Source organism: Castanea sativa, chromosome 10 (assembly GCF_040712315.1).
Source record: "Castanea sativa cultivar Marrone di Chiusa Pesio chromosome 10, ASM4071231v1".
NCBI lineage: Eukaryota > Viridiplantae > Streptophyta > Magnoliopsida > Fagales > Fagaceae > Castanea > Castanea sativa.
This window is the reverse complement of record NC_134022.1, coordinates 25,812,024-25,829,405: the sequence shown is the minus strand read 5'-3', so window position 1 is coordinate 25,829,405 and position 17,382 is coordinate 25,812,024. Positions and strand designations below refer to the sequence as shown.

Here is a 17,382-nt window from a genome sequence, read left to right as displayed (position 1 = left end):
ACCACAAAAAGGTTCTCAATAGTTCAAATTTTTGAAAATCGAAAATTCATCTGCCTCACCCTAAAAGCTAGTGTATATCAGCAGCTAGCAGCTAGTAAACAAAAATCTAGCCATAGGCTGAATGTTTTCTTTTACATCCATCATCAAAATACAATTATGTGCATTCCATTCCTACAAAGGACAATTTACACATGCATTAATCCAGATTAACTAAAAATTCAAAAATTCAAAAAATCAATCTAAACCATCATTGCCAACATAATCATTCAAATTAGAGATAAGTAGCCAAAATTGCATTCATTGAGAAAAAAAAAATTACACAGCCTCAAACTAAGTCTACAAAAATTAGGTCTACAAATTGCACAATACAGATCCAATCTACATACAAGTTTAGAAAATTTAGGTTTATAAACACAATTCAAATCAAAACCCTATCATTTGCCCAGAATTTCCCAAGCAAATGAAAAATGAACCTTCTCATTAACAAATTTTCAATTTCACAATAATGAATGTGAAATAACTAACCTCCCTGCTCTCGCACGTACGAGTTCGAATGTCTAGATCAGGCACTTGCGGAGACCTAAGGAGAAGCGGCATTGGAAGATGCAATGCCGCTGAGGAAGGAAAGGAATCCAGAACTCTAAATACACATAATCAGCGCCAAGATGAGGAGCAATGCGGCGGTGGAAAAGGCAGCGTCGCCGAGGAAGGAGATGAATTTGAAACTCTAAATGCACACGATCAACGTCGAGATAAGGAGTGATGCGGCGGTGGAAGAGGCAGTGCTGCCGAGGATGGAGAGGAATACGGAACCAAACACACATGATCAATGAGATGAGGAGCGATCAAGAGCCGATCTAGGTCTCGTAATCAGAGAACGACGAGAGAAAAACAAAATAGAAAGGAGAAAGAAAGGACTACGGATATGAAACTGAGAGTTTGAACTTTGAAATTTCAGATGGCCTAGTGAGAGAAAAGAATATGGTGAGTTAACCTTGGTTTAACCAGAGTTTGAATTTGTTTAGTTAAGTTTTTAACATTTTAATTGATGTGGCAGTATTTTGACCCTTGATAGTTTTCAAACAAATCCTATCTGTGAACTAGACACTCTCCATTTCAAAGGGAATGAAGAGGATCCGGATCCCCTGAATACTGCCCTTTGTCTCTTTCTTGTCATTTTGTTCAATTACTAAACTTGTTTATAGCCATAAATAGAGAACAGGGTGAGATACAGAGATGAGAAGAAAAAAAAAAGGATCAGCAAGACATCAATCAGTTTTTGGTGTAGGGAGAGATTGAACCCCAGATCTCTTATACAACCATCAAAGACTTTATCGGTTGAGCTAAATCACTTTATATATATACACACACACACTCACAATTTGTCACACTTTTTCACCATTTGACTCCTCAACAAATTATGAAAAAATGTGTACATTAACTAAACTTAAGAAGTATGAACACTTTATTTAGAGTGACATATCTATATTGTACTCGTGTTGAATTTGTGTCATACTGGTGTTGTGCCAGCTAATTCCTGTTTTAATTTTTCAAAAATTCCTAGTGTCATACACGTGTCCCTACTTCCTATAACTAAACTGGCCTACCACTGTAAGCAATGCCAAAATGATTACCTCTTAAAATAATACCACCTTATCTTAATCTATTATTGTCAATCCAACCACCTAATGTAATACCACCTTTCTTGAAAAGGTAATATCAAGTATTTTATATATTCTTCTAAAAAAAAAAGGTATACTAATTGAATAGCATACTAATTGAATGGGTAAATGAAGTCACTGATCGCTGTGAGTCTGACTGATGCATTCTACGAGCTGTTCCTATAAGCATATCAGAATGAGACGAGATACAGTCAGATAGATATTTACCAAAATCCCTTGAAGAATGTCGGACACAAATTCACTCCGAATTTCTACCATTCAAGATTAATCAAAGTCCCAAATGGTATTAACCTCTTGTAGAAGCCCCATTCACTGTTGTAATGAAATGCTGGATAAGTACGATGTTCGTGAAAATAAATGGCTAATTTATCTATTTAAATTGAAGGAAAAATGGGCTTAAGCACATGTTAAGAGAACTTTCACTGCAGGAATGAAGACAACCCAGCTTAGTGAGAGTTTCAATGCTGACTTGAAGGATTGCTTGCGTACTGATCTCAATATAGTAGAGTTTTTCACTCATTTTGAAAAAGTTGTCAATCAAAAGCAGGATAAAGAGTTAGAAGCAAAATACAACTCTAGACATAAATTTCCAAGATTGAAGCTCAAAAGCTTTCCTATGCTTAACCAAGTAGCAACATTGTACACGTCTACATTGTTTGATTTATTTCAAACAGAAGTTGAAGAGGTAATGGCACTTTCCATCCTAGAATGAAATGTGAGTCAAACACATAGTTATGTGGTTGGAGTTTTCAATCAATGTGGAAAATATGAAGTCATGTGGATCCATTAGATGAGACTCTATCTTGTAGTTGCAGAAAGTTTAAGTCATTTGGTATTTTATGTAGGCATGGTTTGAAAGTTCTTGATGTATTGGATATCAAGTTGATTTCTAATAGATATATCATGAAGAGGTGGAGAAGAGATGCAAAAGATGGAAGCGGAAAAAATTGCACAACACATAACATTAAGCCGGATACTCAACTGGAATATATAGATCGGTATCGAGATTATGTTCAAAATATATTCAATTGGTGAATGAGGCATGTGAAACTAAAGAAGGCCATAATATTCTAAGCTTAGCAATTGCAGATTTGAAAAAAAAAACTTTGTGACCTTAGGAATTGCAAAGCTAATGTAGAAGAAGACACCATTAGGCCTTCCACCGATTTTGCAGAAAAAGAAGATCAATTATGTGCTTTGATTATGATTGTACCAAAAGGGATAAAGAAAATGGAGATTTATTGTAATAAAAAGCGTATGATGAAATCATGGATAAAAAAGATGTTGAAACCAAAGGAAGGCACATCAAAGAAGCAAACAAAGAAAAGAAAATTGCATGAGGTAATCTTCTAAATTATCCTCATTTGCACCATTTTATTTTATTTTTACACATTAATACAGTATACTATTATTGTTGCTAAACTAGTACAATTTTTGCAGGAAATATATGCACATGACATCATGCCACAAAAGAAAACTGAGGATATCTCTTCTGGAAATATTACTAGTTTTACACAATTTTTAATGGTAAAGATATTTACAATTATATATTTTACTTTGATATTAATAATAGTTTAGGTGCATGATTTGATAATTTTAATGCTAAGCTTGTGATATGTGTAATGTGTAATTGGTTTTTTTCTAGTTGGCTTCTACAAGTTTTGCATCACATCAGGGAGGCTCATCAGCAAGTGTTGCATTAGCATCACATTTAGAGAGTATATCAAGTGTTGTAGGCTCCAACGACAAAATTAATGGTGCAGGAGGTCTCTTGACTCAAGGAAGTGTTGCAAGTGGAGGTCCCTTGACTCAAGAAAGTGTTACAAGTAGATGGAATGAGATGGTTCATAAAGTCAAGCCATTTTTCTAGTTTAGGATCATGTTTTATAATATATGACACATGTTGAGATTAAGTGCTCTTATTTTGTAATTTTCCTAGTTTAGGACTGGAGTTTTGATGGTCCAAAACATAGTCACATTTGGTCACATTCAAATGTTCAAACTTAGTCACATTTGTGACCAAGTGTTCTAGTTTTGTAATTTCCTTACTTTAAGATTGAAGTTATGATGATCCATAAATTTCCTTTTGTTACCAATTGACAATGCTCTGCATGTCTAATGTATCTTTGCATGGTGTTAATTTCTGCATAATTATTTGTTGCTGCAGAATTTTTTTGGTTTTTCTGCATAATTACTGTTTCTGCATATTGTACATTCTACAGATTGTAATTTCTACATAATTACTGTTTCTACATAATTATTTGTTTCTGCATACTGTTTTTGCAGAATTATTTGTTTCTGCATAATTATTTGTTTCTACATACTGTTTTTGCATAATTATTTGTTTTTGCATAGTTGTTTTTTGCAGAAGGTTTTGGATGTATTAGGAGTGAATCAATTTCCCTATTTGCTGTAGATAGTGTTCAGTTTTTGTCTAGGCAAGAGTTGTTTTTATATGTAAGGCCAAAATGCAAAGCAGTTTAAGGCCAAAATGCAGTTTAAGGCAAGAGTTGTTGCTTCTATGGATTTAACATGTGCAAAGTAGTTTAAGGCCAAAATGCAAATCACTTGGTTTTTGGTTAAATGCACATTCATGTGAACTCTGTGTCCTTGCCGTGCAAATTGGTAAGGAAGCTAGTTAATTACTTTTTTTTACATTGCTCAGCTAATCTATGTACTTGGATTGCACCTCTATGAGTTACTTGCATTACAATCAAAATTCAATCCAACAGAGTAGACAATAAGAGAATTTAATAAAAAAAAATGAACAAATTTTATTAAAATGTACACTTTGATCACATAACAAGAATTCCATTGAAATAAACACTTTGATTATAATAACTTGAAACTTCTAAAATTGGTGTGCTTATTGCTTGACTATACATTCCACCTTTTGCTTCTTGATTATACATTTCATCCAAAGTCTACAATTTTCAATCTTAGCTTGATCACTTTGACTTGCCTCGTGTTAAACAACTTGCCCCATCTCTTGGTATGAATATATGATGCTTCTTTGTTATGTAAATTCTTTTGGTATCAATGCTTTAGGATGTATCATAGCTCCAAAGGCCATTCCAAATTACTGATAATTAGGATCAATGAAACCTACAAGCAATATTAATAAATCTCAATCCTTCAGAATTATAGAGAAACTGATAACAGTTATGTCCAAAAAATTATGCAAACTTTCCAAATAGATGACTATAAGGCCAATACAAGAACCAATCTACAAAAAGAGAGGCACAAAAAACAGTCAGAAAATTCAATTATTTTTCCTATAAGAGCTTTAAAGTTCAAATACCAACCACAAAAGGGTTCTCAATAGTTCAAATTTTTGAAAATCGAAAATTCATCTACCTCACCCTAAAAGCTAGTGTATATCAGCAGCTAGGAGCTAGTAAACAAAAATCTAGCCATAGGCTGAATGTTTTCTTTTACATCCATCATCAAAATACAATTATGTGCATTCCATTCCTACAAAGGACAATTTATTCATGCATTAATCCAGATTAACTAAAAATTCAAAAAAATCAATCAAAACCATCATTGCCACCATAATCATTCAAATTAGAGATAAGTAGCCAAAACTGCATTCATTGAAAATAAAAAAATTACACAGCCTCAAACTAAGTCTACAAAAATTAAGTCTAGAAATTGCACAATACAGATCCAATCTACATACAAGTTTAGAAAATTTAGGTTTACAAGCACAATTCAAATCAAAACCTTATCATTTGCCCAGAATTTCCCAAGCAAATGAAAAATGAACCTTCTCATTAACAAATTTTCAATTTCACAATAATGAATGTGAAATATCTAACCTCCCTGCTCTCACACGTACAAGTTCGAATGTCTAAACCAGGCACTTACGGAGACCTAAGGAGAAGCGGCATTGGAAGATGCAATGCTGCTGAGGAAGGAAAGGAATCCGGAACTCTAAATACACACTATCAGCACCAAGATGAGGAGCAATGCGGCAGTGGAAAAGGCAGCGTTGTCGAGGAAGGAGAGGAATTTGAAACTCTAAACGCACACGATCATCGTCGAGATAAGGAGCGATGCGGCGGTGGAAGAGGCAGTGCCGCCGAGGATGGAGAGGAATACAGAACCAAACACACACGATCAATGAGATAAGGAGCGATCAAGAGCCGATCTAGGTCTTGTAATCGGAGAACGACGAGAGAAAAAGAAGGTAGAAAGGAGAAAGAGAGGACTACGGATATGAAACTGAGAGTTTGAACTTTGAAATTTCAAATGGCTTGGTGAGAGAAAAGAATATGGTGAGATAACCTTGGTTTAACTAGAGTTTGAATTTGTTTAGTTAAGTTTTTAACATTTTAATTGACGTGGCAGTATTTTGACCCTTGATAGTTTTCAAACAAATCCTGTCTGTGAACTAGACACTCTCCATTTCAAAGGGAAATGGAGAGGATCCAGATCCCCTGAATACTGCCCTTTGTCTCTTTCTTGTCATTTTCTTCAATTACTAAACTTGTTTATAGCCGTAAATAGAGAACAGGGTGAGATACAGAGATGAGAAAAAAAAAAAAAAAAAAGATCAGCAAGACATCAATCAGTTTTTGGTGTAGGCAGAGATTGAACCCCAGATCTCTTATACGACCATCAAAGATTTTATCGGTTGAGCTAAATCACTTTATATATATACACACACACACACACACACACACTCTCACAATTTGTCACACTTTTTCACCATTTGACTCCTCAACAAATTATGAAAAAATGTGTACATTACCTAAACTTAAGAAGTATGAACACTTTATTTAGAGTGACATATTTATATTGTACTCATGTTGAATTTGTGTCATACTGGTGTTGTGCCAGTTGTTTCCTATTATAATTTTTCAAAAATTACTAGTGTCATACACGTGTCCCTAATTCCTATAACTAAACTGGCCTACCACTATAAGCAATGCCAAAATGATTACCTCTTAAAATAATACCACCTTATCTTAATCTGTTATTGTCAATCCAACCACCTAATGCAATATCACCTTTCTTGAAAAGGTAATATCAAGTATTTTATATATTCTTCTCAAAAAAAAAAAAGCATACTAATTGAATAGCATACTAATTGAATGGGTAAACGAAGTCACTGATCGCTGTGAATCTGACTGACGCATTCTACGAGCTGTTCCTATAAGCATATCAGAATGAGACGAGATACAGTCATACAGATATTTACCAAAATCCCTTGAAGAATGTCGGACAAAAATTCACTCTGAATTTCTACCATTCAAGATTAATCAAAGTCCCAAATGGTATTAACCTCTTGTAGAAGCCCCATTCACTGTTGTAAAGTAATCTTTGAAGAAACATCACTGTTTTGCCTTCAGTTATACCTCAGCAAGTTTCATGGTGTGCCTTAATATTTCAACGGGACATCGTTAAGAAAAAATGAATAATTTGCAAAGATTATTTTACACATTATTACTGCATTAACACACTCAGACACAAGCACACGATTTAAGTGCGAATGTCTTACTGAAGTTATGAACACCAAGCACACGATTTGCGTTTGAGGTTTATAGTTTTATACTCACCTAAACACATCAATGATAATAAACAAAACAAAACAAAACATCACAAGCCAAATCTTGCCTCAACTTGGAATTGTTGAAAGAAGTCAACATGGATAGTTCTGTTCAAGCCTAATGATGGATTTCTTTGCTTTTTAGCTAATAAATTCCTTTGTTCTCAAATGCAGGGTTTCAGCCATCTGATTATTGGCTGAAACATATCCAAGTTCATATGGCCAAAGAAGCATTCTGGGATTGTCCTTTGAGGTTTATTTGCTCTAGATCTCAGCTTGGGTTTCCCCCATGTTGTATAGGATCAAAAACCCATGTGGCCTATTGAAGGAAGGTTCAAATTCCAATAAACCTTGTGCTAGAACTTCCTACCAATCTACCAGTACTCTTTACAAGAGCATAATCCACCTTTAAAATGGTGAAATCGATTGCAGTCCCTAACAACAACCTCCCGGTCAAACACCCTAGATATCATCTTTATTGCAACATGACAATCACTACATATCCTCAGGTTCTTGACAATTCGAATTGGGGTACCTGGACTTGTCTCTAAAAAGCAAAAGGCAATTGCCAATTTTTCACTATGAAGAGATAGTGCCAACTCCCTTCCTTCCTCATCCAAATCAAGCAATACCTCATTTGTGTTTCCCACATAACCCTCCATCTTCAACCTTTTCATAATCTCATCAAGCATCTTATATATCTCTTTGGTTTCAGGATGAGAATCATCTCCCATGAAAAACTCATGAAGGACACCTCCCACCTCAACCAAACTACAGCCAGGAACTTTCTTGATCCCCCTTGCCTCCATAAGATCTCTCACATGTCTCACGTCCGCCCACCTACCCATTTTTGCATACACATTGGATAGAAGCACATAGGCACCACTGTTTGTGGGATCCAACTCAATTAGTTTTCTTAGTGCAATCTCACATGTTTCAATGTCCCCATGCATCCTAGATCCGCTTAGTAGAGCCCCCCACACTGGCACATCAGGATCCATTGGCATAGAGTTAACCAAATTCCAAGCATCCTGAATCAGACCAGCTCTCCCAAAAAGGTCTACCATGCAACCGTAGTGCTGAATCAAAGGAGTAATACCAAACTCCTCACTCATCCTCCTAAAATACTCCTTCCCTTCACTTACCAAACCTCCATGTACACAAGCACAAAGAACACCCAAAAATGTCACAGCATTAGGTCTCACCTCATAACTTGTCATCTCTGTATATAATTCAAGGCATTCTTCAGCATGCCCATACATGGCCAATCCTGAGATCATAGCACTCCAAGCCATCACATCCTTATTATGAGGACCCATATTATCAAACACCCATTTTGCCCTCCCAATAATGCCACATTTTGCATACATCTCTATCAACGAAGTCCCTAACACAACACCAACTTTCATCCCACATTTTCCAATATAAGCATGAATCCATTTCCCATGTTCAAGTGCACCTAACCGCCCACAAGCTGAAAGCACACTTGACATGGTGAATTCATTAGGCCTGACACCATTCGCTTCAACCATTTGCATCTCACGAAACAATGCAAGTGCTTCTTTATACTCACCACAACTCACATATCCATTTATCATACAACTCCAGGATATCACATTTCTTTCGGGCATTTCATCAAACACTTTCCTCGCAACGTCAATCAAACCCACTTTCGCATTCGCATTTACAATTGAATTCCAAGAAGGTAAATCAGGTTGGGAAATCTCATCGAATACTTGACGCGCAAGCATCAAATTGCCACAGGTTGAGTACATGTTTATAAGGGACGTTTGAACAAACGGGTCATCAGCAAGGCCATAGAGGAGAGCTTGCGCATGTATTTGCTTTCCTGATTGGAAGTGAGGTGGGGAATTGAAGGATTGGAGAAGGAATGGGAAGGTGTGGAAGTCGGGTTTGACTCCATGGAAACGCATTCGGCGGAAGACATTGAGTGGTGGCTCAGCTTGAGACCCAGCTTGGAAGTGGGCTCGAATAAGGGTGTTCCAGATGAAGGATTCAAGGGTTGGATGAGCAAAATGAAGAGTAGGGTGAGTAGAGGATATGAGCTTTGTGCATGCTCGCATTGCATTGCAGGCAGTGAGTGGCGGGAGGAAACTGGCTAATTGGCTTCTCTCCTGAGTGGCAGGGTCCTTTGGACTATGGATATATCAACTAAATGACTGTTTGGTTTCGGTTACGCAACTAATAAAGTTTCTTATGTTAGAATAAGAGATATTGATCAAAGAATAAATTAATTAGTGTCTTAGCTCTTGTTAAGTAAAGAATGATCATCAATAAATAGACCCCAAAAAAAATAAAATCTAAAATGGATAATTTTTTTGATGAGGCGCTCGAGCAAAGTACGCCTGTCCAGTGTCTACCGAAATTTGTACTTTCAATACTTAGGAGTATAACCTCCAGAATGAAGAGCAATTATTTGGAAATCTCCAATGCAAAACGAGGGTAAATTGCTGAATAACGTGTTATTTAGCTGTTTGTGTTGGTGGCATACTTTTCGATCATACAGCAATAGCTGTCTTTTCGTTTAGAATTTTAGACTCTAGTTTAATGGAACCTATGACATACCCATCGCCCCACAGCTTGGCCACATCTAAAGTGAACTTCAGTTTGGGTGAGGCGAGAACGGGAAGAAGAAAGTGTAAACCACCAAAATTAATTACACATCAACAAACCATCTGAGTCTGCTTCAAATTTTGACCGTCTTGTTACTTCACTTCAAACACCCTCTAATAGATTCTGATCAATGGCACCAGAGTAGAAGGAACTAGAGAGGTTGAAATGACTCGATGAACTAAAATTACAGCAACCATCATGCACAAGCTTTAGGGCTCCATGCCTCTCTATGGCTCTCCCCCATATGAGAGAGATCGGGTTCGAACCTCAGAGGCAACGCCACCTCAACTTTAATGTGGGTGAATAAGAGGAGGTTATTTTAAAGAATCCAACATGACCATCCAGTGGTGTCCAACTCCAGAATGACAATTATGTGAAAAGTGGCAACTAATATTGCCTGCCCCGTGCATATAATGTAATGCACAAGAAAGTAACCAAAAACAATAACTAAGTCACATAAAGGATGCTATACATATTGCAAAGACATCTAAAAACCTGACAACCAATTATCACCCACATACACATTCTTTGTCAATACAATTTCAGTAGCTATTATGGTTTCCACAAGCCACTCAGGTCAAAATCCACATCAATTTTGAATATTCAACTCCTCTCCAATAGTTGCCATTGCAGTGAAGATACATTGTTGGCAAATTCATCAAGCAAGCTAGAAGGTTTAAACCCAGCAACTAGAAGAAGTAGACAACACTTCTTCGAAGGGGCTAGAATATGTACCTAAACGCCAATTACTTGACTGAAACTGGAACTTTGCAGTAAAAATGGGAAAATGCAAACACCAAAAATACCATCTACCAAAGAAAAAGGCAAATAAACAGAGGATATAGCAATACAACTAACAATACAACTCCAGAGAGAGAAACAAGTATTGCATCAACCACAACTAACAATGTGATAACCAGAATTAACAGTACAAAAATTTTAAGAGAAAATAAACTTTGAAAATCAGAAAGCAATCCCGTCTAGCGGATAGATCCAAAACAGTGCTGGAAAATATAAAAATGACGCTCTAGAACAACTAAGTCCTCTAATGGATGTTCCTCAAAAAAAAAAAAAGTCCTCTAATGGATGATGCCTCGATATAGAATACTATAACTTCAATCTTCCTCCTCGCCCTCATTCTCAGCAATGTTGAAATATCTCAATTCATAAACATTCCTGTCCTTGTTGGAAGAAATCACCCGAAGCCAATCCCTCACGTTGTGCTTCTTCAAGTACTTCTTAGTCAAGTATTTAAGATACCTGAGAAACACAAAAAAGAAAAAAAGAGGAGTAAACCATACGTGCATTATATACACAAAACATAAGCAACCATTTCACAATTATATCTTTCCTATAATTCTAGCAGCGTACATGATGCCACTAGGAATGTAAACGAGCAAAACCAAACTGAGTATTAAACTAATATAATCCGATCTCAAGTATCATATAAAACTAGTTCCTAAGATTTGTTGAATTTGAGAGACGGAAATACCGTTTGGAGAAGTTGGAGTCGGAGGTGACGGAGATCTTGTTCTTCTCGCGGGAGAGGGTGACGGAGTCGCCGAGAGCGCCGGCCTTGCCACCGACCTTGATGCGTTCCTGGAGGAACTTCTCGAGGGAGGCGATGTCCATGATCTTATCCTCCACCGGCTTTGCGCAGTCGATCACGAATGTGGCCCCCTTCTTCTTCCCCTTCGCTCCAGCTGCCCCTCGGCTCATTTTCGCTTCCCCAAGGAGTAAGGACTAAACCCACTGCGCAAGCCTTTGCTATGCCTCTCTGCGAATGAATGATACAATACGACTATAAAGGCCGGGCTATTCTAGGGTTTTGGATGGAGAGTTTTGTAACAGTCTTCCACAAACGACGTCGTCTTGTCTACTGCTGAAAATTTATTTATTTATTTTTTAGAATGATAATTTATTTGTTTTAGAATAATTAATTTTGGGTAAAATGTATTTTAGTTCCATTAAGTTATATAAATTAACTTTTAAAAAATATATATTAAATATAATTCCCTGTTTATCCAAAAAAAAAAAAAATCAATAATTGATTAATTACAAGCATGTTTGGCTTTGTCAAGAGCTAGCAAATTTTCTACTACAAACCATAGTTCATCAAAAGAAACAAACTGGCATGATCTTAACAAGAGCATCTACACATTTATTGTCTTTGCAATAAGCATGTTCGGCCTCTTTGTTGCGAATGGCACTGAAGAGGTTCTTGCAATTAGCTAGTAAGTGCTCTATAAGATGGTTGATAGAAAACTATATTGAGGTATTAATTACTCAATTTGGAACATAGGAGACTACGTCAACAACCACATGAAAGTTGAGAAACCAAAATGCATCTTTCCTTTCTTTCTTTTTTTGCCAAACAACTATTTTGATTTTGTGTCATTTTAATTATTGAAATATTGAAAACGGTTCAACATTACCTTTGTTTTCAATATCCAAGTTAATCACTAAGGGCCTGTTTGGATGGAGGGAGAGTGGAGGGAAGTAGGTCTGTTGACGGGTCGGTTTTGGACCCAACCTGGACTCAACCCACCGGCATCGAGTGAAGGGTGGAGGAACTCAAAACCAATTGTCAGAATCAATCGGTCGAGTCGATTTCAAGTGAGGGTGAGTGTTGGTTGGTCACCATAATCTAAAAAAATGATTGAAATCTATAATAATAAAAAATTGTTGGAATTTGGAAAAAAGTTGTTGAAATCTGTATTTTATTACCGGAATTTACATTTCTTCACTAAAAATTGCTAGGATTTGGCCGGATCTGGCTAAATCCCACCCAATCTAGTTGGATCTATTCGAGATCCCATAGGATTTGGCTTTTTTTGCAGGATTTGGCCAGATTTTTTATATAGCTCCGGTCGGGTTTGGGTTGCTTGGGTTTTCAAGAAGCAAACTCACCACTCGATCTACTGGTGTCGGTTCTTGAAAATGGAAACTCATTGCCAACCAACTAGACTTTCAGTTCGGGCTAAGGGTGTGCATGGGTCAAGTTAAGAGGATTTTTTTGATCCAACCTACCATGGTGGGTTAAAAAAAAATTCAACCTAAGCCAACTCATCACAAAAGTCCAACCCAACCCACATGGGTTGAGTTGGGTCGAGTTGAACCCATGGGTCAGACAATTTTTTTATTACTATTATTATTAAATTGAGCAGAAAAAAAAAAATCACACTTGCCACCTAAGTTGATAAATAAAATATACATTAATATATGAACTAATATTTCAACTCAGTTATACATTAATATATGAACTAATATATATTAATATTGGCTTTTATATATGATAGGAGAAAGACCTGGTTATTTAAAAATTTTATTAACTATATAATATATTTTAAATATATATTAAATATATGAGTGAGTTGGGTCAGGTTTGGCGGGTTTGAAAATTTATTACCCAAACCTAACTCGACCCATTATAAAAATAAAAATAAAATTGTAACCCAACCCAACCCACCAAGCTCTAAAAACTGACCCAACCTAGTAGGTTGGGTCAGGTCGGTTTTGGTGGCACACCCCTAGTTCAGGTTGGAATCGGGTCAGTGTCGGACGGTTTGGTCGAGTTGTTGAGCTCTGGTCAGGTCTAGACAACCTTAGAGGGAAATAGAGTAGAATTGGCTGAAAATAGGCTAATTTTTTGCCAAATTTACACTACTCTACTTTTCTTCCCTCTTCTTAATCCAAACGGACTATAAAATCAAATAAAAATCACGTTCTCATTTGAGTTTTTTATATAAAAATTAAATTAATTACTAGTCCAATCACCCAACTAACACAATAACTTTATAGATATTGCTCAACAAGAACTCTATCAAATTACAACAGTTAAAGGAAAGTGGTTATTCTAATATTCCATGAAATTATTAAACGTTTTTTGTTGCAATATAATTTACCTTTTTTAACAAAAAAAAAGGAATGGAGAGGAAATGGAGTGAAACCTTGATCTTTAGTCATTTTTTAAAATTCTAAGGACCAAATTAATTTTGATAATGATTTATGAACAAAATTATATTCAAAAAGCAAATATTAATAGACTAAACTCACCTTATGCTTATCAGAATCACAAACTCACCTTAGGCTTATAGGCTAAGCCCAAACCTAACAAGAGTCCAAAAATTAAAGTTAGGGTTGGGCTGGATTGGCCCCCACTTCAAAGCAGTCCAATTCGTGTATCCCCTAGAACGACGACGTTTCGAAAAGAACTCTCAAAGACTACGCTACACTACTGACTACACCGGTAAATGAGAGATGGAAGACGAGTTAAACGGCGCCGTTCCATGCTCCTCCCTAGCCGTTGATTCAATCCTCCGTGTCGGAACGGTAACAAACTATAAACTCGATCTTTCACAATCACCAATATATATATATATATTTTTTTTTTTGGGGGGGGGGGGTGTTTTATAAAAACCCATTTGCTAAACAAGATCATATTCAGGCTGGTGCAATATGGGGTTTATGTATGGGTCCCTACGATGCTCGTAAACAAGGTAAATACCAACCTTTCAAACAAGTTTACAAAATTTTGAGCTATGATTTACCAAATTTAAGGCCTTTTTTTTTTCTTTTTTTTGTAGGGCTTAGTGGAGTTGCTCGTGCTTCTTTTGTGGTATGTACTGAAAATTATCCTTTTAGTCCTTGAAATTTGATCCAAGTTTCAATTTTTAAAATAAAGTTTAATTTTTTTTGGTATCAAGTTTGTATTTCTCTCTATCTCCCATTAAATTAAATTTTGTGTTTTTTAGTATAATTGTTTGCTTGTGTGCTTGTGGAATTGCTGCATTGCGTGCATATGGTCTGCATTTCAACTTACATTGATGATGGATTGTCTTGTGCAGGCCAAGGCAGTTGGCAAATTCGGCTTTCAATACGGTAATCGAACTTATGGTACTCTTTATTTGTTGTTAGCATGTTGTTGTTGTTGATGAATTTTTTTTTACTTTTGTTGGGCTTGTTTGTTGCATTTTAACACCTAAAACTTGGGTTTAGGACTTGTTGCTGGAATCTATAAGATTACTCGCTGTGGAATTCAAAGATACCGGAGGCAGAATGATTGGGTTAGTTGTATACGATCTGTTTTCATGCATTTACTATCACATTTGTCTAAATGCTTTTTGGTAAACATAAACATTTCAAGATGTCCAGAGTCCAGACACTTAAAATTTTCGTCATTTTGTTCAATATCATTAAAGTACTTACTAGTTAATAGCTACTACCTAGGCCTTGTTCTTTGAGTAAAAATGAAATCGTGGAGGGCAAATACCATAATCAAGTGGGGTAACATTAATTTTTCCAGTAAGATTGTTAAATGAAAATTTCAAACTGCCATACAGAGTTTTCAGTATGAGTGTGGAGTATCCTCGTCTTTTTCTTTATTTTAGTTTTACAATTTCTTAGGTAGTCATAGAGGGGCTCAAAAATTATTCCCTCTCATCAATTGACAAGATGAAAAAAATTCTAAGTTTTTTGGGAAGTTCATATGAAATGCTTTAGAATTCATTCTTTCTAGCCGAGAATTGTCTTTTGTTAAAAAGGCCAATGAAAGAAGAGGTTATCTGCCAAGAGCCTTATAGCTCAACTGGCATGTCTTGGTGCTACTAACGAAGATGTCCAAGGTTCAAATCCCCCCTCCCTATTTTACCCTTTGAAATATCCAAGAAAAAAAAGGGAAAAAAAAAAAAGAAAAGAAAGAGAAGAGGTTGTCTCATTCGGTTAGGAGTCTCTATTTTTAATTTCATAGTGCACTTAGATAAACCTCATATCAGCTGTTTTTGGATGTATGTGTTTTTTTTTGGTCCTGACGTTGGACTTACTAGAGTTGTGTTTATATTCCATAATAATATTGGTCATGAGACATCTGATAGGGCATCTTCTGGCCTGATTTTTCTACTGTAGCTTCAGTTGGTATTGGCATGTCAAAATTCTTAGAAATGCTGATGGTGAACATGCAACTCTTAATTTTTTTTTTTGGCCCTTGCAAACTTCTGGAGGAGTACATAGACTAGCTTATCTGAAGTTCGTGTGTTTGGATGCAACTGAACTTTTGAACGTTAGGAGGATTAGTAATTAGTTATACATTTCAGATGAGGATGATGTTTACTTTAGAAACCTCCCTTGGTATTTAGTGTATAGGCCTTTGATTAGGCAATCCCAATGCCTTAAACACTCATTTCATAGCCTGGTAAGTTTCTTAGTGAAGAAGGTTCAAAATTTTAATTTATGCTAAACAAAACTATTAGCAAGCTTTTGAGTTGTAAAAGTTTCTTTAGTTTAACCCTATGAAAGGGTAGGTCAAGTTTCTACATGTTTCCATATGCTTTTTACAAGAACTACTGTCTACAGCCTATTGCCTTTTCTGGCCTGACATGGTTAATGGTTACCTATGTAGGACGTTGATAATGGTTAGAAGAATTTTATGGTGTGGACATAATTCTAATTAAATAACGAAGGATAATGCTTAGTTTCTTCATTTCACTTTTCCCATCGACAGGTGAATGGTTTGGTGGCAGGTGCTCTAGCAGGGGCGGCTTTTGCTGCTAGGACACGAAGCTGGACACAAGTAATTGGGATGGCTGGTCTGGTTTCTGTCTTCAGTGCTGCTGCGGACTACTCCAGAACATCTTGAAGTGATCCAGCTTCTGTCTTCAGCACTGCTGCGGACTTATCCAAAATATCTTGAAGTACTCTTGGTGGAAGCCTTTGGCTGAGGACCAAGTTTATTCTCACTATTTTGTTTATTCACCAACCAGCAATTACATAAGGTACTCAAACTTTTTTTCCCAATGGTGACTACTCAAAAATTGATTTGTCAATTAGTTGACTAAAGATTTATTTGGTTTTTGTCTCTAGTTGACATAATTGAGTTTTGCCGTACAACTCAGGCTACTAGATGTATTGTTAGCTTATGTGAAAGATCAATACAATGAATTTGATTACGATGTTCTGTGGATAAAGGTTTTTGATTGGCTCACAGGGGGAGTCTTAAAAATATAGAAGTTGAGTGCAGTGAACTTTTTGTAAGATGCACTGAATTGAGTGGGAAAGCCCTGCATGCTAAATCCATTTGGCACCAACTTATTGGGTTTTTTTTTTTTTTGTTGTTGCTGAAAGTAGGTTAAATTGTGATTGTATTTAGAAAAAAGTGAGGGTTTCAAATCAGGTGAAAATATAAATAAACTAAAGAGCTAAACAAAAAAGTTAATGGCAAACAGACAAGCAAACCTCAAAAGTTTAGCTTGTTCAGGATCCTCTAGACTCTGAGCAGTGAATATGAAGTGAAAACAGCCCGCTTATCCAGAACCCCCTAATGGCACCAATGAGTGTTTAATGCATTGATGCCAAATTTTGCCATCTACTAGGCTAATCTATATCTCCAGAACGTATTTTAGCGCAAATTTGGAACTGCAAATGGATGCAGTTGACACTTGGAACCTTTTTTTTAAGGAAAGAAATAGAAACACAAAGCCAACACTACAAGAGTCATTAGACAGAGCATTAATATTT

At 36.2% G+C, this 17,382-nt stretch overlaps 3 protein-coding genes across 3 annotated transcripts; 1 reads left to right on the top strand and 2 right to left on the bottom strand.

Annotated features, from left to right (window-relative positions):
- Positions 1 to 7,341: 7,341 nt before the first annotated feature.
- On the bottom strand, positions 7,342 to 9,492 carry LOC142611560 (pentatricopeptide repeat-containing protein At3g62890). Its single transcript, XM_075783622.1, has one exon. The coding sequence runs from the start codon at positions 9,318 to 9,320 to the stop codon at positions 7,611 to 7,613; it is 1,710 nt and encodes a 569-aa protein (XP_075639737.1). The 5' UTR covers positions 9,321 to 9,492; the 3' UTR covers positions 7,342 to 7,610.
- Positions 9,493 to 10,756: 1,264 nt separating this feature from the next.
- LOC142611558 (large ribosomal subunit protein eL22z-like) lies at positions 10,757 to 11,682 on the bottom strand. The gene is made up of 2 exons (XM_075783621.1): positions 11,363 to 11,682; positions 10,757 to 11,130 (listed from the first exon to the last, which is right to left on the bottom strand). Exons 1-2 carry the CDS (start codon positions 11,587 to 11,589, stop codon positions 10,986 to 10,988), a joined length of 372 nt encoding a protein of 123 aa, XP_075639736.1. The 5' UTR covers positions 11,590 to 11,682; the 3' UTR covers positions 10,757 to 10,985.
- Positions 11,683 to 13,993: 2,311 nt separating this feature from the next.
- On the top strand, positions 13,994 to 16,814 carry LOC142611877 (outer envelope pore protein 16-4, chloroplastic). The gene is made up of 6 exons (XM_075784028.1): positions 13,994 to 14,202; positions 14,318 to 14,369; positions 14,457 to 14,488; positions 14,718 to 14,751; positions 14,869 to 14,936; positions 16,370 to 16,814. Exons 1-6 carry the CDS (start codon positions 14,131 to 14,133, stop codon positions 16,502 to 16,504), a joined length of 393 nt encoding a protein of 130 aa, XP_075640143.1. The 5' UTR covers positions 13,994 to 14,130; the 3' UTR covers positions 16,505 to 16,814.
- Positions 16,815 to 17,382: the final 568 nt, after the last annotated feature.